A 22,796-nucleotide genomic window follows, 5' to 3' on the forward strand; every position below is an offset into this window, starting at 1 on the left:
GCATCTGGATCCCGGATACTTCCTCCAACCAGCAGTGAGGCACATCTGCTGCGGGGTCAGCGCCTGCAGAACAGAATATTGGGCAGGATTAGTGGGGTGCTGCACCGCTTTGTAAGAAACAACCATGCAAGCATGCAGCACCTCAACAGACGCATGGACCTGATGTGCCAGAACACTGGGGACATTGCCTTTGCCATCAGGGAACTGGCGGGCGGACTGCTGGGCCAGGCAGAGGCTGGGCGGCGCAGAGATTGCCAGATAATGCTAAGACTGGACAGGATGGCCACATCGATCGGCAGGCTAGCCATCAACACAACAGGCCTGTCGAGGAGGACAGTTGGCCTGCAAATAGAGATGGGCCATTTTGCTGGGGATGTTGCCAGGGGCCTGGGACGTCTCACACACATAATAGAACTAATGGAGACACGGGAGATGTCGAGGGCCACCGGGGAAACACCCCAAGACAGTGAGGAGGGCTCCACAGTGAGCAGTGTATCTGCCACTGACAGTAGGGTGCTAAGGAGTGGTAGGCAGAGCACCATGGACGCAGCAGGGACCAGCCAGGCTGGCAGGAGGGGCAGGAGATCTTAGAGAACAGCCAGGAGAAATAAATGTGGCACATGGCGTTAATGTGCCACATGACTGGTTGGCATTTCCCTGCCCATGGACAATTTCATCTTGTATATAGTTCATTCCTTACATTATTAAAACAGTTATTTTTCTTCCACTTAACAAAAGGAGTGTTTGGTTAATGGGTGAGTATGGTGGGAGTTTACACGTACCGTCCAAAATATTGCGTTGCAATGTGGTCCCGTCTCAGTCTGCCTTGATTAGCTAGACTCCTATCCCCATGATGGCGATGTGGTTGTTCTTGCTCTTCATCATCAGGATCTGGGTCTGCAGGGGTGAGAGGTAGCCCACGTCGGGTGGCTATGTTGTGGAGGATGGCGCATGCAACCACAATTTTGAATGCGGTAATGGGGGTGTATTGGAGGGCGCCTCCACTGCTAGCAAGGCATCTGAATCTTGCCTTCAGGTGTCCGAAGGTGCGCTTGATCAGGTTCCTGGTCCTCTTATGCGCACTGTTGTATTGCCTCTCAGATTCATTTCTTGGTGTTAAAAACGGAGTAATGATCCAAGGCCTTAGAGCATATGCACTGTCACCTGTTGGGCACAAAAGTACACTGTTAGGAAGTACAGATAGTCGTGCACAGTGACCTGTGTGTATGTCTGCAAGTGTCTGTGGCTCTACCTAGGAGGTATCCGTCTCCAAATTCCCCACGTTCCAGGCGTTGATGTATCCCACTATGCCTAAAAATGTATGAGTCATGGGTAATGCCTGGAAACTTAGCTACAATGTCCGTGATGACGTAATGGGCATCACAAACAACCTGTATGTTGAGTGAGTGGGTACACTTTCTGTTGCGGAAAATGTGTTCCAGATTAACAGGGGGGCATATTTGAATGTGTGTCCCATCTACACATCCAATGACATGGGTAAAGTGGGCAATGCGGTAAAAGTCCAGCTTGGTGCTGTTAATTTCTGCCTCATTCCTTGGTAAGTATATGAAGTGAGACCTGTGCGTGACTAAGGCATCTAGGAATGCCCTGAGGAACCTTGACACTGCACTTTGGGATACCCCACCTGCCACGGCAATGACCCCTGATAGCTCCCTGAGGCCAAGAGGTGCAGTGCGCATAGTACTTGCACATGCGTAGGGATGGCGCAGCCACGCAGAGTCTTGTGTTCTAGCTGTGGTTTTAGTAAATCTATTAATTCTAGGATGGCTGCGCTGCTAAGGCGGTATTTATCATAGATCTCCTCTTCAGTTTGCTGGAAAAGGGTCTGCCTTGTTCTATATATCTTCTCCTGTCTGTGGCCCCTCCTCCTCATCTGCTGGGCTGCGTAGACTCTCCTCCTCACTGCTATCAGGTATATCTCCGCCATCTTGAGTAACCCAGATGGCTTCTGGGTCTCCTTTTATACTTTGGTAATGGTTACCACCTGCTCTGAGTTAGTGGTAAATGGGACATGCAAACTGGGCTTTTTGCGACTAGTCTCAATTTGCGAGTTGCAATTGCATATGGGTTGCGACTCGCAAATTGCGACTCGCAATTTGCGGGTCGCACAATGGGGTCGCAACAGATGCGACTCGCAAACGGGTCCCATCGCTTTTTGCGAGTCGGAAATGGGCTTTTTGCATCCCATTTCCGATTTTGCACTGTCGCAAATTGCGATTCTGCCCGTTTGCGAGTCGCAAACGTTTGCTACATCTGGCCCCTGGTGAACATTCATTATAATGTGTGATAGCAATCATACATTTTGCTTGATAAGTTACATTATGTTTTTTGGTCTATTAAATATGGCAGCTGTCCTGATATCGTAAGTGAGCACAGGGTATCAAATAGCCATAAACAAGCAGACTGCTCGCGACAACCCGCCTTATTGTCACATGAAGGCAATGTGCCATCAGTTGATTGGCCTTGTGATGTTAGTGCCACAAATAACATGAAATCTTACTTGGTATTTTAACAATGTACTTCTCTAACGGGTGTGGCCTGCAGCACTCTCCGGTGCTTGAAGGGCTCGATTTTGGATGAATGTGAGATTTACTTCGTACAACGCAATGTGGTGAAATGCTTTCCCCCCTTTCTGTGCCTGTTTCCCTGTCCACTTCCTCCCTGTCCAAGAGGCCTTATTTTGTGTTCCTCCCTTGTGAAGGGTTACTCTCCTTAGAGCTTAATTTGTAAAATGATTAAGTGCCAGGGCCCAAGGCACTTCATAGGAATCTACTCCAGCTGGCACCACTAACTACCAGCCTTGCCACTGTTGCTGAATGCCAGTACCGGCATTGACTACATGCTAGATTTATCAGTTTTCAATAAACTCTGCACTTATCAATTCAGCAGAAAAAAAGATTCACAGTGCCACCAGGTGGTCTTACCCCTTGATAGCTGCTGGTGTTTAGAAATAAGTGCTGGCGTAGAGCAATAGAAAACACGGACACAAATTAGGCACTGACCCTTCTATGTCCCCTCACTCTTGCTTCTCCTTCTCAGTACCACCAGTTTTTCTGTTTCCCGGCCCCTCTGCCCGCCTTTCCCTGTTCTACTGCCCACCTCCTTATCCCAGTTTCCATGCCTTCCTGTTCCAGTGTTTGGTCCTCATTACAACTTCCCGCCAAGTTGTAACCGCTGCGCGGCCGCCAATGCGGCCTCACTTACGCAGTGGCCATCACAACATCCCCTCTGGGCCGGCGGGCCGCAACCGAGTTTCCACCCGCCGGCCCAGCAGGGATGTCGGCCGCAACACGGGAGCCGGTTCCAAATGGAACCTGCGGTGTTGCGGCGGTGTGAAGGGTGCAGTTGCACCTGTTGCGCTTTTCACTGTCTGCTATGCAGACAGTGAAATGCTCCATGGGGCTGTGGCAGGGGGCCCCTGCATTGCCCACGCCAAAGGCATGGGCAGTGCAGGGGCCCCCAGGGGCCCGCGACTCCCCTTTCCGCCAGCCTTTTCATGGCAGTTCCTACCGCCATGAAAAGGCTGGCGGGAGGGGGACTCATAATCCCCTGGGCAGCGCTGCTCAGCCAGGACCAACATGGCGGTAAACCGCCGGTTCCGGCGGTTGGACCGCGGCGCTTCCGCTACGGTCATATTACGCGAGTTTGCACCGCCAGCCTGTTGGCGGTGCAAACTCCAAAACAGCCCTGGCAGTCTTTGACCGCCCGGGTTGTAATTAGGGCCTTAGGGCCTCATTATGACCCTGGCGGGCGGCGGAGGCCGCCCGCCAGGATCCCGCCCTCCAAATTACCGCGCCGCGGTCAAAAGACCGCGGCGGGTATTACGAGTTTTCCCCTGGGCTGGCGGGCGGTTCCAGTTAAACCGCCCGCCAGCCCAGGGGAAAACGACCTTCCCACGAGGATGCCGGCTCGTAATCGAGCCGGCGGAGTGGGAAGGTGCGACGGGTGCTACTGCACCCGTCGCGTATTTCACTGTCTGCAAGGCAGACAGTGAAATACATTTTGGGGCCCTCTTACGGGGGCCCCTGCCGTGCCCATGCCATTGGCATGGGCACGGCAGGGGCCCCCAGGGGCCCCGCGACCCCCCCTACCGCCATCCTGTTCATGGCGGCTTTCCCGCCATGAACTGGATGGCGGTAGGGGGGGTCAGAATCCTCATGGCTGCGGAGCGCGCTCCGCAGCCATGGAGGATTCCAATGAGCAGCGGAAAGTCAGCGGGAGACCGCTGACTTTCCGCTTCTGACCGCGGCTGAACCGCCGCGGTCAGAATGCTCATTGGAGCACCGCCAGCCTGTCGGCGGTGCTCCCGTGGTCGGTGGCCCTGGCGGCCACCGGCCGCCAGGGTCAGAATGACCCTCTTAGTGTCTTCCTGAGTACCAGTGCCTATTTCTTCCTGTCCCAGTGCCTGTGTTTTCGTATTGCAGTGTTCATGTTTTGATGTGCTGGTTTCCTCGGCTCGAGTCTGTGATAGTGTATCCCAGTCCCAATGTTCACCTGTCCTGGTGTTTCCAAGTGGGTATAATAATAGAAAACGGAGTTATGAATAAAGCACTTAAAAAAAAATCTGAGCCAGAATATGAACCACAAAGATAGTATAAAACTATGTATAGATCGATAAATATAATTTTATCACACCTTACTCCATATAGAGATATAGATAAATTAATTGTACGTACATGCTGAGCTAAGAATAGCAAGGGCCTGATTTAGAATTTGGCAGACGGGACACCCTGTCACGAACGTGGCATGTATCCCATCTGCCATTAGAAGTGTATTATATCCTATGGGGTTCTTGTGGGGTCCCTCTGGTGTACGGGAAATCCCATCCACCAAACTAAATCAGAGCCAGTAAATTTTTCCTTACTGTGACAACATTTTGTTAGTTGATGTTCAGGCTACAATATTTTTTGCACAATAATTTTGTGCTCAATATTCTGACATACAACGCTCCAAGTGCCAGCCTCTTACTGCCTCACAGTCCCTCTAACAAGGTGTCCTGGTACTCAATAGTCTACTTTCTTGTTATCCACCTGCTCTTCTTTCTCTCTGTGTTGGTATTGCCCAGTTGGTCCTGTTGGTTATGTTGTCCTTTCAAATTGCCCATACATCCCTGATCCCTGTTCCAGAATCCATGGGTACTAATACATGTGCCTCTGTATTTCGTTATCTTTTTGTCCCAAACACAAATGGATCCATACGCTTATAAACTATAAAAGAAAAAATACTTGTTTAGATTTAGTCTTTGCCTTATTGTCAGTGTATGTTTTATTGATGGGATTTAAAAGTGACTATGCTTCTTTCTTTACTTAGGTGAAGCAGGACCTCCTGGGATCCCAGGAAAAGATGGTAACAAAGGAGAAAGAGGACAATCCGGTGAGAAAAAAATCAAAACGCCAGTTTCCAAAAGTCTAAGGGCCTGTTTACGAGTTTGGTGGTTGGAAAACCAGACCACCGTCGATTTGGCGGTCTCCCCACCGGCTAGGGTGACCACCTGGCACTGAGGCAAATTCTGGACAGGACTGTAAAAAAATCAGGACAGAGGGTCAAAATTCAGGGCAAAAATTCAGGACAAAGGGTCAAAATTCAGGACAAAATTTCAAGAACAAACATCAGTTTTACAGACACACCCAAGAGAGGCCATGCCTCACTATGTTATCAGTGCATTTATTTACTCTTTTATTAACATAGTGCTATTTATTCACTGTGGTCTTTTTGTGATTGCCTCATGGTATGCTACATTTAGGTGTCACATTACATCCTTGTTTAGTAGTAAATTAATGCCCTTCAGCACTGTGTCAAGGCTGTCACCCCTACCCAAATCTACCCAAGCTTTCTTGAAGAGAAAGAAACAGCAAATTTTTGATTATGTTTCTGAACATTTTAAAACCCCTGGCAAACAGTTTGGGAAACATTAAGGTAATTAACCTTATGCTAGTTTAAACAAATTGAACAAAAATATCTGGCTCACCCCAACCGCCCATGGACATTCAACCTAAAAAAAAATTTAAGAGGCAGGGCAGATGGTGTGGGCGACAGTCTCACACCTAATGTCAGGATGTGAGGTACCCACAACTTGTCTGTAGTCTCACAGCACTAGAGTGTAAGTCTGGGACATTTATCTCAGAACTGGGAGCCCAGACTACCAATCAAAGATAATAAAAGAGGAGGATGAAATTGAGATCAAATGGGAGATCCACGGCAAGTGATTTAAAGTGTTGCTAAGAACTGGGTAAATTAGGAAGAGAAGAACAAGGTGGGACAATTCCTAAAATCAGACAAGATGGGTCCACCAAGACTATCGGAAGGTATTGGGTACCTGGGGAGTTGTCTCTGCACACAGAAGAGAAAAAGAAGAGGCACTCTCAAGTGGTTGAACAAGCAACACTCATCCACCTTGGCAAACTCTTCTGGTGCAATGGTCCGGTGTTCGTGCTTGTGAAGGGTGAACAGGGGCCAGACCCCTTGCAAGTTTGTGCAAGGCAATTGCCTGCTTTGTCCATGTCTTTAAATGGTTTTGAAATTGATCAAAAGCCAAACTAGTGATCTGAGTCATCCCTAAGTGTCAAATACATATAGCATCTTCAAAATATTTGGGATGTAAATTGCACAAACAAAAAGTAAACATTTTAAAATGCAATTAGTGTTTGTTTAACATATGGCACTGTTTCCCCCTTTATGTACAATTAGATCTCAGATTGAACTGGGAACCAGTTACCTTTTGATACCTAGTGTTTAATATCTACCATTCTCCCACTGATTTGCAGGATGGAAATCTCGACAGAGCGTCACCCAGTTTGCTTTTTGGTCTTCTTTTCTGCTTTCTGTAGTGGGCCATGTGGCACTAGTGAAGATGGTTTGGTACCCCGACGATAGTATAATTTTGCAAACCTTCTCTTGCTCGTCCTTCAATCCTTCCTCAGACATGCCACACATCTGATTTGGTCGCTGCGGCGCCGTCAGGTAGCTCTTTCCAATGTAAAGCTACCTGTGACTGCAGCTGGATTAAGTCTTCTGGACTTAGAATGCTATTATTTCAGCTACACAGGTCCAGTGGGTGGCTCTCTGGCTTTCTGCCTGCATGAGATGGGGTTTACCAGTAAAAACTTTTAAGGAAGGCTTAATGCACTGCTCATTGTTTCCTACTGACCATTCTACGGATCACCATCCGGGGTTATCATGCACAGCTTTCTCTTGCCTTGCTAGAACCTGTAAACTCACTGACATGAAGAAACCCTGTGCTCCTGCACTATCTTTGCTAAGCCTTCCCACTCGCACAGGACGGCTGTGCTCAGAGCAACTCCATCAGTGGCATGCTGCAGGTGTCTTAAAATTGGTGGATTTGTTTCTGGACTGCGAGTTACTAAATTTCCAAACCCTTGTGGCAGACTACCATCTTCAACCCGGTCAACTCCTTACTTACAACCACCTTAGACAATCATTAAATCCCCTATTTCATGTCTGCCAACTAGCACTAACCCTAGAAGAGGTGTACCAGAAGCTCTACAACATAGGAACTGGTGGCAAACTGATAGAACAGGTGTACAGACCTTTCCTGCGATGTGGAAACCACTCCAGGTCTTCGCGTCATACTACCTGGGTGATTGATGTGGCTAAACCTCTGCAAGATACAGACTGGATTAAAATACTGGACTTTCCCCACAAATTATCCTACAGCTGTCACTTTAAGTACATTCATAGAGCTTCCTTGGGAATGCATTCCACCCATTGCTTGCCATTGGCCTTGTGGTTTGTAACTCACATTTTGTTGCTTTCAATTTGCTGGCTTTATTTGATTTAGGCTATGCAGCTTGAGTTCGTCCCTTCCCTAAACCTTATTTACAGTTTCCTTCCGAGTGCTCCCTTTCTGTAAACAGGCCTGTAAATCTTGCTCTTATCTCATCACATTGGCTGTGCATTCAACGAATAAAGTCCAATGTCAGGCTTTGTCTTCAGTGGGAACTCAGTGTTTACTTTTCTTTCTCTGACTTCAAAGTGAGAGGATTTATGCGACAATCTTGCTGGATACTGGGGTTAGGAAATATTTTTTTTCTATCACATGACAAAATTTAAATAAACTTCAGAATATATCAGAATTAGGAGTACAAATGAAGCACATTTTTGTTAATTCTGAACTGTGCTGGAAACAAATACCTTTTGTATGATTAAAACAAATCATTGCATTAGGTGATGTAATTTCCACACATCATCTTCTGTGTACAGTATAGTTTGATTTGAAAAACTGTATGTCTGTGCAAATATAATGGTCAATTCAATCTATGTCACTTTATGACACTGCACCACTCTGCATTACTGCACTCTCTGCCACTCTATTGTATGCTACTCTACTCCACTGCACTCTATGCTACTCTACCCCATGCCACTGCACTCTGTACCAATGGACTCTAAACAACTGCACTGTATGCCACTGCCCTCTTCTCTGCACCTCTGTACTCCACACTACATCAGTGCACTGACACTCTACTCTGCATTGCATTCTCCACCACTGTACTGCACACCAATCTACTCTGTACTACTGCATCCTATGCCACTGCACTCTATGCCACTCTACTCTGCATCACCCCATTGTACGCAACTGCACTCTACAGTACTATACTCTGCACCACAACACTCTACACTTATCCACTTTATGCCACTGCACTCTCCGCCACATGAGTCTACTCTGCACTCTATACCACTGCACCACTTTACACTACTGCACTCTCTGCCACTCTCTTGTATGCCACTCTATTCCACAACACTCAATGCCACTCTACTCTGCCCCACACCACTCCATGCCAATGCCCTCTAAACCACTGCATTCTACGCCAATGCACTCTAAACAACTTCACTGTACCCCACTGCACTCACTCTGCACCACTGTGCCACTGCTCCTATGCCACTCTACTCCACTCCACACTACTATGCCACTAACTTTTATCCATGAACAGCAACCACTCTAGTGTATAACATGCGTAGACTAGAACTTTTGGCTTTGCCAATGTTTGTTAGTACTATGAGGTACAGAGGTCCCTGAAAGAACTGTAAATGTGTAAGTCCTTACTGTAAACATGCATTTGACACCGCTTCAGGGGTAGTAAGCGCTTTATAAATACAATTACATCATAATGTGGGCTGCTACAAAATGCGCAAATACATTTCTGTTAAATAAAAAAAAGTGCTTCTGAAATACAGATTTGAATAATATACAGTTTATACCTAGTACTAATTTTTTTTTATAAAACTCCATTAAAACCACATACTCCACAGCTCACCTTGGAACACCATTACAGTACCTCTCTAAATGAAAATACCTTTACCATCAGAAAGCTTCAAGTGACTCCTTTTATTAAAGTCAATGCAGGTTTTCAAGCCCCTTTGCATTTGCAGATTTACCAGTTGCACACATTTTCATTTCTTTAGGGAAGGAGACACCCTGGCAAGAAGGCCTTTTCTTATCTGTCTGCCACTCCCCTCCCTCCGAGCACAGGAAACTCCCTGCCTTTCAATCCAGCTGGGGAAAGTGCCCGTAATTTCGCCCTACCGTCCGTTGTCCTTTTGGTGAAAGGCTAAAATTACGGACAAATGCCGTCCATTAAACCTTCCATCACGGACAAAGGACAGCAGGGCGAAATTACGGGCAGTCTGTGAAATTTACGGAGAGGTGGTCACCCTACCACCGGCCCTATCACAACTTTCCCACTGGGCTTAAGCTCAGTGAGAAAGGTGTGGCAGCATTGCTACCGGCTCATAATTAAGTTGGTGGCAATGCTGCAGCACGTAGGGTGTACGAGCACAGCATTTCAAGGGTGCTGGGCAGAGGGACCTCTGCACTGCCCATGCCAAAGGTCACTGGCATGGGCAGTGCATGGGCACCCTGTGGCCCCCTGCACTTGTTGTCTACCAGCTTTTTCATGGCTGTTGAACCATCATGAAAAGGCGGGTGGAGAACATGGTTGTACTCAGCAGTGTTGTGCTGAGATTACCGAATCACAAAATAGGGTTTGTACATAGCAAAATGCTTTTTTCTTGTAGCAAATCGGGCTGTTTGCGACAAGAAAAAAAAAGCTACGTACATCTGGTCATATGCCCTGTGCATTTTTAATAACAGAGAGGCAGATTTTTCGGGGCCAATTTACAAGGTTTTATGAAAGTATGTAAAAGGGTACTCCTGTGGTTCTTCCCGTACTCATTAATGCTTTTGTTAATCTGCCTTATGTTGTGCAGCACACCACCTTGCACTGTCCATATCACCTGTGGCTTCAGGAGTGAAGGAAGATAAGAAGGTGGGGTAGAGGCGAGTAGGGTGCTGAATATGGTTGTGCCTGAAGTTCCTAATGTGCCTAAGGAGACACAATATTTATTTTAAGGTGATATGGACTCAGGTGATATGGACATTGCAAGGTGGTGTGCTGCACAAAGGATCCATATGGTCGGAGCATAAGGAAAAGGCCTGGACTGGCACAGCTCCTTCCTGAAGGACAGATCCTCCCAGGTATTCAGCAAATCCTGCTTTTCTGACATAACCTCTCTCAGCTGTGGAATCCCGCAGGGATCATCCCTGAGTCCCATGTTTTTTAATCTATATATGCAACCACTCGCGGACACTGTCACACTTTTCAGGATCTCCATAGTTTCTCACACAGATGACACCCAGTTAGTATTCTTGTGCGCCCCATACATGGACCCTGCAGCCACCACCCTGGGACCTTGTCTGAAGCTCGTAGCCACCTGGATGAACAAGTTGTGCCTTAAGCTGAATGGAACCAAGACTGAACTGATGATCCTAGGGAACAACCCAAACCCACAATGGGCTCTGAGTTGGCCGGAACACCTAGGCCAGCCCCCAAAACGGTTATAAAATCTTTGGGGTTATGGTTGGATAAAACTCTTTTGAAGGAAACCCAGGCTACCAAACTTTCAGCCATCTGTTTTGGAATCCTTCACATGTTAAACAAAAATTATTTCAGCTGCTCCCCCAGACAACAAGGAGGCTGGTAGTCCAGGCATTGATCCTCTTCCACCCTGGGAATGCACCCATGGCAGTCATGCGAAAATTATAGGTCATGCAAAATGCTGTAGCAAATACTTTGCTAGGGACTCTCAGAATTCTTCAACTAGACAAGGTCTGGCAGACCTCTACTGGCTCCTGATTGTCCAAAGAATCAAATTCAAAGCTTTGTGCACTGTACACAGAGCTCTTAATATGCAACGACATTCCATCTCTCACTAGCTCGTTTCCCTCTACGTCCCCAGGGTCCTAAGATACATCAAAGCCCACTTAGCCGCTGTTCCACTATTAAAAGAGCTGGAAGTGGTGGATGGTCCTTCAGCTTTAATATTGCCAAAATCTGGAATCCCCTCCCCCGGCCTTTTAAACAACTTACAATGGTCTGGTCTTCTGAAAACTTCTCAAGACCTGGCTATTCAATAACTAACCCCATACTGAGTAACAGTTGTGGTCAGTATCATAGTATCACTCAACCAGCGCTGGGATGCCTATGGGTCGCTATGCATCTTGTATAGAGTAGTACTAAGGAGTGCAAGGATTCTGATAGATATATCTAATACTAAAGGGAGAATGGGAATGGTGAAAAAGGGGAAGTCAGACTAGGGGGCAGAGTCTGTATGCATTATAGCTTTCGGTTCTCACATTCTATTTTCACCTCTTTTCCTTTTTCAACCTTCAAGTGTCTAGTTGACCAGAAGTCCAGAAGCATTCAATAATAATAGCTTTCAACATGTGAAAGTTTCATGGCAGTTATGTGAAGGTAGATGCCAAGATGACCTTCAAATCCAAGTTACCTAATTTGAGAAATGCTGTACTTCTTCCCAAGCACTCAGTTTCTTCTGAATCTGAGCCATTTTATGTGAACCCAAAAAACTTTGCATAACTTTCAGAAAGAATATTGTGACAAAGTAACCCCATAGGCCTAGAATGCGTAAGGTAATTGCATGACTTACTTAAAGGCACCCAAGAAGACTGCTTTTATAAACTAGATGCGTCAGCCACTCCATGTTGGTCTCTACATTGTGATTCCCAGTTACGCCAAAGTCAGAGTTCAGATGAATGAGAGATCCAAAGCTATGGGAACAATACTTCTCTCACAATAAGACTATTGCTATTTATGTTTCACTGTACAGGAGATGGAGACTTGCAGTAACAAATGATGTTTAAAGGAAAGTTCAGAAGGAAGCTTAGCTGGAAGAGGCAGCTCATTGCACACGTTTTTCATTACCTACTGCCATTCGCACCTGTCATGAAAATTGGAAACATAATCAAGAAGCAGTAATAACTTAACCCCTTCTTTTGAATTTCTTAAGACTTCTAAATTAGGTGTGTTAAAACCATACAATGGGGTATTGAAGGGGCAGCTAGTTTAGAGGTCAGAGTATCAGTAGCATCTGTTCTTTCATGTGAAGTTGTTTATACTGAAGATATAGGAGTTGCACTGTAATTTTCCAAATGGTGTTTAACTACTGAAGAGTGTGTTGACACTGAGTTAGTGTTTCCTGGATAGCATGTTTGCTTTGCCCCATTTGGATATCTTAAGAAACTCTCTAAGAGCTCAAAAATAGACTGATTTAAAACATGTTCACTCCATCATAATAAATTGGCCCTAGATAATCAACACTTATCAGCAGGAAGATTACTTTACCTAAGTGGCAATGAGATTGCATATTTTTTCCAACAAAATTTGTAAAGTGGGCCGAAATGCCAACATTTCGTCATTGATTGTTCCACATATAAATAGATTAGGGCATCATTTCTATTATTAGATGCTTTTGAGAGTACAACAATGCTCTAACCATTTTTAGTAGTTATATGTGATGTGAAATATCTATGTTTGGTTGTGTTTGGTGCATTGATTGTATTGGTTGTGAATAATTTATAATACATTTTTGACAATCATGAAATGAAGCGGTTATTGGTAGCCACTCTGTCCTGCGAAGTTCTTGATTATTTAGCTATCGTGGATTGTGAAAAAATGTGTAACAATGCACACTTGCTGCAAACTAATCTGGTAGGTAAACTGTTTAAAATAACTTTACAAATTGTAAGAGAGTAAGATTCTCAGGGTAATACTTTGGTATATATGAGTCTTCCCAGTACACATGGCACAAGAGCTGTTCGAAGAAATTACTTCAATCTATTTATCCATCCATAAACTAGAGGTTGTGATTTAGAGACTAGGGTGCTCATATAAAGTTTGACAGGTGCTGGGGGTGTGGACACCCAGAAGCTTTAGTCACTCTTGTGGCTATCTGTCTCCCAAATTTAGAGTTTCCTGTCAATCTGGCAAGGATTTTTTGCCAATGAAGGGACCCAGGGGAAGTGAAGGGCCCAGCCCAATATTTCCCTGGGATATATAGTGCAACAGGGGAGGCAATCGCAGGATAGGTGGGCTTGGTGGGCAGGAGCTGGATTCAAGGGGAGAGGTTCCTGACTCGAAACAGCACCACCGGGGTTGGGGTATAAAGTTTGTCACAGGCTGCGGCCTATTTATTGCAGTGCACAATGTGAGCAGCAAAGAGGCAGTATTTATGGCAGAAGCACAGGCTGAGGCTGTGCGAAATACCTTGCTCATGCTGGGAGTAGTGGGCTGCGCTGACCTCTTAAGGCCTGGCATCTTGGAGGAGGCCTGTATAGGGATGTGTGGGCTGACACGCGCTGCGCCATGCAGTGTCGCTGCCATGATAGCGGCCTGTTCCCACCTAGAGTAAAGGAGCTAGAGCTTATCGACGGCAGCAAAGGGAACAAAGAAGCCAGTTGGTAGGCGTTAGAGCCTTTATGCACCTGTCGGACAGGTCACGTCTGCGGTTTGCCTGTCATGAAAGAGACAGGGGCCAGAAAATTGAATAGTGGTGACAGGCAGAGAAGCTGAGGGGGCCCGAATGACAGTAGGCCCCTGATAGTGGAGGAACCCATAGATTTAACAAAGAAGGCAGCAACTGGCGGGCATTTAGTAATGCCAGAAACAAGTGCTGGCCTGCAAGGAAAAGGCTTGGCTAACGGTACGCATAAGGCCAAGACTCAAGCACACAGGGAGAGGAGGGGGGATCTAGGCACCATGTTGGACTTTCTGATGGTGCAGACAGGCTGGAGCCTAACTATTTGGCTAATGAACCACTGCACAGGCCTTAGGTGCTGGGGGCAGGCCCGGATAGTAGTAAATGGCAGCACATTGACCTTGAGGCATGGATTAAAGAACAAAGGAGAGTCATCGAAGAAACAGAACAGCATTGGCAACGCCTGTGTGAAGACAGGATGGTGAATATGGGACACAGATCTCAAGTGGGGGGAGTGAAAGGTGAGGCAGCTACAGTAGAGGTGGGGGACAAGGTCAGGTCCTCACACTAGTGGGGGATGTTGGATATGGGTACCAGATGAGGATTTGTGGATTCATGCTCAAGCAGGAGCTCATGCGACTTGAGGGTACAGTGTGCTGTCGATCCACCTGGCTGGAGCAGCCAGCGGGCAGTAAGTGTGACAAGGCCAGCAAGTGACACGCATGACGGCCCCTAGACGTTGGTCTGAAGACATAGGGGTGTCTATGGCAGCCCTCCCTACAATGAGGGAGCAACATCACAATGTCCGAGATAAATCATCCAAGATGGAGGACGTGTGTGTCTATGGCACACAGGGGCGAAAGTTCAGAGTGGGTCATGCATGATGAGCACACAGAGTGAGATGAATTGGAGCTGGATTATGATGAAGACAGTGACGGATGGGAAAAAGGTGAACTGCATGATGAGGGGGAGGTGTGCATGCCTGTGGCGTGGGATGTCAGGAGAAGGGCAGCAACAGAGATGGCAGTTGGTGTTTTTCAGAAGTCAAGAGCGGGCAATGGAGGCAATACAGGTCATAGGAAGGAGGATTGAAATAGACAATTCAGAGACAAACCAGACCCTGGACCAGCACTGTCAAGTAAGAAAGAATGGTGGTCTGTGTGAGATGCACAGAGTGGTGGGGTTACCAAAAAAGCATACATTGGTGGGAGTAGGGGAAGTGGTGATTGAGGATGCTGGCGCAAAGAAGGAATTTGCGAAAGGAGGTAAGAAAGATAGTGACCCATCTAGTGGTAAAGGGTCACGGATGTCCAGATGGACACTGAGAAAGATGTAGAGGTGGAAGATAACAAGAACAGTAGGGGGCATAGTAAACGGCTGCCCTGTATGGGCCTGGCAATGTCACTTGAGTCTCATGTATCGGATAACACAAAGAACTGTATCTGGAAGCATGAATATGTGGATGATTTCAAACTTTTTACATAGGGATATTGAAGCTAAAGATGGGTCCAAAGAGGAGGAGTGGGAGCTAGCGTGGCGCCCACGGGTTCCCATTACCATGGAGAACTGGACTTCAGCACTTCTGATTTATGCTAGCATATACTGTGAGAAATATGCGGTGAGAGACATTGCATTATTTAAATACATGGACATTATGAGGAAAGAATAAATGCATTTCGGGGGTTATGCATGGCCCAGTTATGATGGGGAGTTTAGGGCCAGGGTAAGTTTGAGCCCAGAAAAACATTGGGGTGATGTTGACTCAGAACTCTGAATGCAGTGGATGTCATTCATGCAATCCACAGCCTCTACCCATACAGCGAGTGGCCTTTCAATCATGTATAAGCCCTTTCACCCCTGTCCTGGTCAACAAGGGGTGGGTACTGTGTCTAGACTGGCAGGTAACAATGCAGGGGCCTGCTGGAAGTTCAACAAGTGATTCTGCTCTAGACAGCACTGTAAATGTAAGCATGACTGTTCAAAATGTGATGGGAAGCATCTGGTCAACCAGTGCTTCACGCTGGCCAGCCCCTCAGAGCAATGGAGGAAATCTAAAGGGAGGAGGCAACAGGTCTATTCTGGTGCAAAGGGCTCATACACCAATTAAGCTCCAGATCCTATTGCCATAGCTGTCGCAATACCCAGACAAACAGTCAGCGTTGAGGTTGGAATGGAGCTTTCAGGAGGGTTTTCGAGTTGGCAGTCAGGGCCCCAGGGGACTGAGATGGGCTGACAATTTGCAGTCATCCAAGTCTGCACCAGAGGTAGTGGCAGCCATGCTACAAGCTAGAGAAAGAGCTTGCATAGGGCAGGATTGCGGGCCCTATCTATGCCTGGCCTCTGGAGAATCTGATTATATCCCCACTGGGAGTGGTGCCCAAAAAGGCAGAGGATGAATTCAGACTGATTCACCATATGTCATGGGCCTAAGGTGCTTCTGTGAATGATTTTATTGTGGATGAAGACACCAAGATTGTGTATGCCTCAGTTGATGACACAATCAGGTTGATCAGGGGCTGTGGTTGTGGAGCAGAATTGGTGAAGTGTCACATTAAGTCAGCTTTTCGGCTGCTGCTAATACATCCAGAAGACTTTCCGCTGCTGGGCATGCAATTTGTGGGAGCCATCTATGTGGACAGAGTTTTGCCCATGGGATGTGCAATTTCTTGTGCTTTGTTTGAAACATTCAGTACTTTTCTACAATGGGTCTTCATGAAATGTAGTGGAAAACGAATGGTGTCACACTAATTGGATGATTTCCTTTTTGTTGGAAAAGAAGGATCAGGGGAGGGCTATAGGGCTCTTAGGCAACTTGAGGCTATGGCAGGAGAGATGGGTGTTCCTTTGGTGCCAGAGAAGACAGAAGGCCCTAGCATAGTATTGACATTCCTGGATATCGAACTTGACACAGTGAAAATAGTAGTGTGACTGCCAGGGTTGAAGGTTCAGGATATTCAGAGGTTTTTGGTGGAGCTGATTGGCGAACGATGGCTTGAGTTGAGGAAAGTATATCAACTACTGGGTTTCCTGAATTTTGCATGTAGAATGGTGCGGGGAGGACAGATTTTTTGCAGAAGGTTGGGTATGGCAATGTCTGGAGCGGTTTTAACACATCCCAGGGTGAGGATTTCCATGGTAGTGAGAGCAGATATGGTGGTATTGTGCTCTTTTTTTGGATGACTTCAATGGAGGGTCAATGTTGTTTTGGGAGGAGGAAACAGTCTAATGTTTTCTGATGAAGCAGGGCCCTTGTGATTTGGCCTTTTCTGGGACAGGAGATGGTGTGGGAAGCAGTGGCTTCTGCAATGGGTTCAGCAGGGCAGGAGCATAGCTTTTCTGGAGTTTTTCCCCTTTTGGTGGCATTGGATTTCTGGGGTGGTGAGTTGGCGAACAGGACAGTGATGTTTAATGTGAACAAGATGACTGTGTTAGAGCTGGTGAATAGGCAGAGGGTGAGTATTTGAGGGTTCTCCGTCTGTTGCATTGTTTCATGCTCTTATGCTTACAGTTCAACATAGTTTTAAGGCTAAGCATGTTCCTGGGGTGAACAACTCCATAGCTGATTCCTTATCTCATTCATAGAGGCATCAATACCACAGCCTGGAACCAGAAGCAGGGAAGGTCAAGACGCCTGTTCCTGCAGAAATTTGGGCATGGGGTATATGAGAGTCATTGGGCTGGTGGAGCTGTCTTTAGCAAAGTCTACCAGGAGGAGTTATCGCCTGGCCTGGAATGAATTTGAGAACTTTGAAGGGCATTGGGTAGGCTGCGGAGTCAGGATCAGAGTGACAGGAAAGGTTGAGTGTTATGTTTTGTTATGTTTCTAGTTGGTAAAGGTTTGTCACCTGCGACAATAGTGTGCAAGTTGGCAGGTGTGTCTTTTTATGGTAGATTGTTTTGGGGGTTTGATCCTGCTAAGGACGACATTTTGTGGAGGGTTCTGAAAGGTTGGGGCAGGATTTGGGGCATGCAAAGGAAGGAGCTAAGGGAAGCAATCACATTTGAATTGCTAGTGGGGATTGTCGCACACTTGCTCAAGTGTTGCAATGACAATTTTGAGGATGCTTTGTTCAGGTTGTGCATGGTTTGGAGGTTTTGTGGTACATTTAAGGTGTCTGAATTGTTGGGGAGAGGGCATGAAGCTGGGGGTACAACGTGAAGAGATACATTTGGAGCAGAGACAAGTGTGGATCTAGTTGAGGAAATCCAAGACGGATCAGGCTGGCAGAGGCAAATGGGTATGGTTGCAGGAGAGTGGTTGTTATGACAAGTTTCTAGTGAGAGATTGGAGCAGATTCATAAGTTGGCCAGGGTGCAGGCACAAGGACATTTTATGCCATGAAGTTAGAGCAAGGGTTATTGCATCTCAGTTACTGACCTTGAAGAGGATAGGGCAAGATCCAGCCAATTTTGGGGCTCATTCCTTCAGGATTGAGGCAGCAACTGCAGCTGCTTGATTGGGAATGGATGGGGCTCAGATTCGCAGGATCGGTAGTTGGAGGTCGAGGTGTTGCGAGAGGTATGTGAGGAAATGAAAGTGATCTTTGCTGGATGAGGACGCTTGGAGGAGAGTGACACATAGGAGTTTACAGCTATTGCTATTCTCCCATCTCCCCCCTTTTTTCTCCATAGGGTGTGTGGATGGTCAGAGGAGACATAAGGCAGTGACCTAAATGATAGGTCATTCTTTCATTCACTGGGCTGCTAAGTATGCACAATGGCAGCTGCATGGACGGAACCTGGGATTGACAAGCAGCAGGCATGTAGTGTTTTGGTGGGGAAGAGTGGGATGAGATTGGGCAATCTTTTGCTGTGGTTGACGACACTGGTGGCTAAGTGGGGATGCCTAGACTTGCTGCTGTTAATACACCTAGGAGAGAATGATCTAGTACACTTATCTGACTTAACTTTACTATAATGCACGCAAAGGGACTTACTGTTGCTGAAACAGAAGTTGGCAGGGACTTGTTTGGTATGGATGGAATCTGTGCTGCGGCTGAAATGAAGGAGGGCCATTAAACATGCAGCCAGAGACAAGGACAGGTGAAAGTTCAACAGGGCAATGTGGGTTTTTTGTTTGGTCAGGGACATCAAGGTGGTGGCACACAATGGTATCCAGGAGGATAAGCCGGGCTTGTTTCGTTCAGACAGAGTGCATCGATCTAACCTGGGCAATGCTTACTACATGCTGGAAATATGAGATTTGTTGGGCACACTGTGGCATGAGAAGATTTGGTGCAGTGGCAGGTGAACAATTGTGTTGCAGTGTTGCCCTCAGGGTTTTTTCTGAGTGGTAGAATTTGGAGGGTGGAGAGTTAGATGCAGGTGGATCCACCCCTCAGTGGGGAAGGAAGATAGCACAGGTGAAGGATGAATGAAGTGAGAGATGTTTGGTACAGATTAATGAGACTTCATTGGAGGATGTTTAGGGAAAGGAAGTGAGAAAGAGATTGGGAATGGAAAGGATGATAGAATGAAAGGTCTAAAGGAAGAGTGTAAACAAGATGGTGTGCAGGAGTGAAAGCTTTGTGTAAAAGGGAAAAAGATGGGTTGAAAAAGCAGGGCTACATTTAAGCTGTTGTCTAATGTTATTATAATAATGTTAATATGCTTTAATGATATGCAATCCTGTCCTAAAAATGGCAGTGGCAGCTGCTGCAAATCTAAAGTGTGGGGAGAAGGGGAGAATGGGGCACTAGGGAAATAATAAAAAATAAAACTTACCTGTCTTGCTGCCGACGCTGCCGGCCGCCTAGCTCCTCTTCTTTCCTGCTCCTGATGGTGTCTCAGCAGTCCCTGGGAACCAACACAGGCTGCCCATGCAATCCTTGTGCTGCTCTCATGCTATACCTTGCACAAGAACAGGTCCAGGATTGACCTGAGTGGCTTGGTTTGCGACTCAGACAGTGAATGGGAGTCTGTGCTGTTGCTCCAACCTGGCTGTGCAACACAGCTGGGTTGGAGAAACCTAACTGCTTATGTCTGTTTGGCTGGCCTAAGACAGCCGGCCAAACGGGCATGCACACTTTTAAGTGCAGTCCAGTGACTATACTCCACTCCTCTTCCCCCTCCCATGGCCCAGCCCCGCTCCTCCCTGCACACGCTGGCCCAGCCAGCCGCTGAAAAATAAAATGGTAATAAAATATTTTATTTTTCAGCTGCTGGCTCTGAGTCACTGTGGCAATGCTCCTCTGACATTGTAGAGGAGCTGCCATTGATAAATGGCCTTTTACACTTTACTCTGTGTATTGGCATATGATTGTTTCATGATGAAGGGTTCTAGAGGAAGTGAAGGACACAGCCCAGTCTTTCCCTGGAATTCTTTATGTAACAGGGGAGGCCAAGGACAGGAACGTGGGGTTTGGTGGGAAAGGGTGGGGTTCAGGGGGAGTTATAGGAATCAGGAGAGGTGAAGCCAGCCTCTTACTTACTCAACTCAGCCAAAAAAGGGGAGTTACATTTAAGCTGTTGTTTAATGTTATTATAGTAATGTTAATATGTTTCAGTGATATGCAATCCTGTCCTAATAAATGGCCTTTTACACTTTACTCTGTCCATTGGCGAAAGATTGTTTCACAAAGTGTTCCTTATAACATGCCAGGAACTCATACAGCAAAAATGTCAATGCCAGCCTAGCCTCCAATCTATTCATAATGATTTTGTTTCCCAAAAAATAACCCCCTAAAATAGAGTTTTACTTCCTCAAAGCAAAACAAAAATGTTCCTGATTCTCTGGGAGTTTTAGCCCTGCATGTGCTGGGCATTGGCCCTTTTTAGGTCTCGGCTCTAGACAGCGCACATGTGCTTTCTCTAACTGAGACATGCTGTGGCTACATCGTGGGCTTAAGCCCACCGATAGGCTTGCTATTTGCTGGCAGCATTGCCACTCCATTTTGCGTTCTTCCCATTTGGCGAGGGCATCCATATGTCATGCCTTTTCTGGGGTTTAGCCCTCTCCGGGTGCACCGTCCAACTACTCCTAAACAACCACTGCAGCCACTCCTTTTTCATTTTGTTAAGAGGGTTTTTCACCAGTGCTCTTGCTATCCTTGAATTCGTTTACCTTTTCTAGTGGGTTTTAATGTCGCCGTTCTCTCTGGTGCCTGAGGTGTCCCACCCTTTCTAAATTTTCCCTGGTACCAACACCACCTTCAGTGGAGTTTCAACACCCAAAGAATTCCTGTTGCTTTGTTTCAGCGAGTTCCACCCTACTTTAGCTTTCTTTGAGCTCCATCCTACCATTGGTAACTAATGGGTAGAGCTGTAGCCTGCCCCTAATGGAACATGTATCGTCTTCTGTGGTTAACTGTGTGTGGTGGATGATGTTTCACGTGGTGTGCACGGTTCTCTGGTGCTTTAAACAGCTTGCGGCGTGTGACAGCACAGGCCTCTTCTAATCACGGAAACGCACAATCAAAGGGTCGGCCAAGTAGGAGCTTGCATGCCTTCCTTTTTCTGTGGACTTGGATATTAGATCTTGTGGGGGAGGAGTGGTAGATGAACAGCATACCTTGGAGCAAGGTCGGGAGCAGGCAGCCTCGCATATAGTGGTTCACTTGAAGTGGTATGCAAACTACGCTTTCCCCCCAAGCGAAAGGCATCCTTCTGCAATGATGATTACTACAACCTGTGGGAAACAAATTGCCGCTTCACCTTTTAAAATCCGCAGTTAACTTGTCCCACAATGTTGTACACTGCTCAGTATTTATTACAGAGGGTATTGTTAATTCCTTTTAAGCTCATAGTGTGTGAAGAAAATATGTGACCTCCTGTAGCAGTGTGCCTCATTTCAGACAACAAATTAAGGCGGCTTTTATCTGGAAAAAGATGACACATAAGCACAGCGGCAGCCGCCGCAAATCTCAAGGGGAGAGACGGACGGGGGGAGGGACTGGGGGAAATAAAAAAAATAATTTAAAAAAACTTACCTTTTGCCATCGCTGCCTCCTCCTGCCGCCATGCTCCTCTTCTTCTGGTGTCCCAACATTCACTGGGACACCAGCACAGGCTCCCCAGCAATCCTGGTGTTGCTTTCATGCTAAACCTAATATGAAAGCAGCATCAGGATTGGTCTGAGCGGCTTGGATTGCCACTCACACACTGCCCTGGGGACTGTGTAGTTTCTCCAGCCCGGCTGTTCAATACAGCAGGTTTGGCGGAACCTAAGTGTGCATGTGTGTTTGGCTGGACTAAGATGGCTGGCCAAACAGACGTGCATTTAGGTGCACTCTCTCCTCCTCCCCCATTCCACCTCCTGTGGCCCAATCCGTCCATACCTTCACATGCTGTTGGCTGAGCCAGCAGCTGAAAGATAAAACGATAAAGAAATATTGTTTTATTTTTCAAGCAAAGGGGTTGACGCCCTTTCGCCATTATAAAGGAGCCATCCCTGCTTAAGCACCCGTAAACTATGTTACGAGTGCTGCTAATCAATGAGGGACAAAAGTTATGCAATCTCGGCAGCCAGATAGCCCCACTACAGTTCTGGGGGTAAAGGCGTTTCTGTATCAGTCCACTTGAAGCCAGTCTAACAGGGCTCTGTTTTGAAACCTTATGCAAGCCATACCATGCTGCTGATAATGTTAAATGCCCATTTAAGCTCTCTTTTCCTATGTAGTTAATGTATAATCTATAGATCTTTCTGTGATCCCTGAATCACAGATACGTTCTCCTAGGAGCTTTTTTATCATTGTCATCTCTAAAGTTAGTACTATTGCTATCATTTATAGTGACAAACACTACTTTAACAATAAGGAACTCCAAGACTGTCAGTAGATGCTATATGAAAGCAAGTTAATTATTGTTAGGTCTCTCCTAGGGTCACCAGATTTTGAGAACCAAAAACTGGGATAGCCCACATCTTTAGAAGTAGGGCCATAATTTTCCATCGACTGATGGCCACAGAAGGACATTATTGACAGCACTGATTAATCATAGGACAGACAGACAACATGGCACTATGAGCAAATAAATACAACTTTTATGTT

At 46.5% G+C, this 22,796-nt stretch overlaps 1 protein-coding gene across 1 annotated transcript in view; it reads left to right on the plus strand.

Annotated features, from left to right (window-relative positions):
• Positions 1 to 22,796, plus strand: part of C1QTNF9 (C1q and TNF related 9) — a 176,066-nt gene that overhangs the window by 146,161 nt on the left and 7,109 nt on the right. Inside the window, exon 4 of the mRNA XM_069202241.1 lies at positions 5,332 to 5,394. Within this exon, the coding sequence (XP_069058342.1) occupies positions 5,332 to 5,394 (63 nt within the window). The remainder of the gene's footprint in view (positions 1 to 5,331; positions 5,395 to 22,796) is intronic.

Source organism: Pleurodeles waltl, chromosome 8, assembly GCF_031143425.1.
Source record: "Pleurodeles waltl isolate 20211129_DDA chromosome 8, aPleWal1.hap1.20221129, whole genome shotgun sequence".
Classification (NCBI taxonomy): domain Eukaryota; kingdom Metazoa; phylum Chordata; class Amphibia; order Caudata; family Salamandridae; genus Pleurodeles; species Pleurodeles waltl.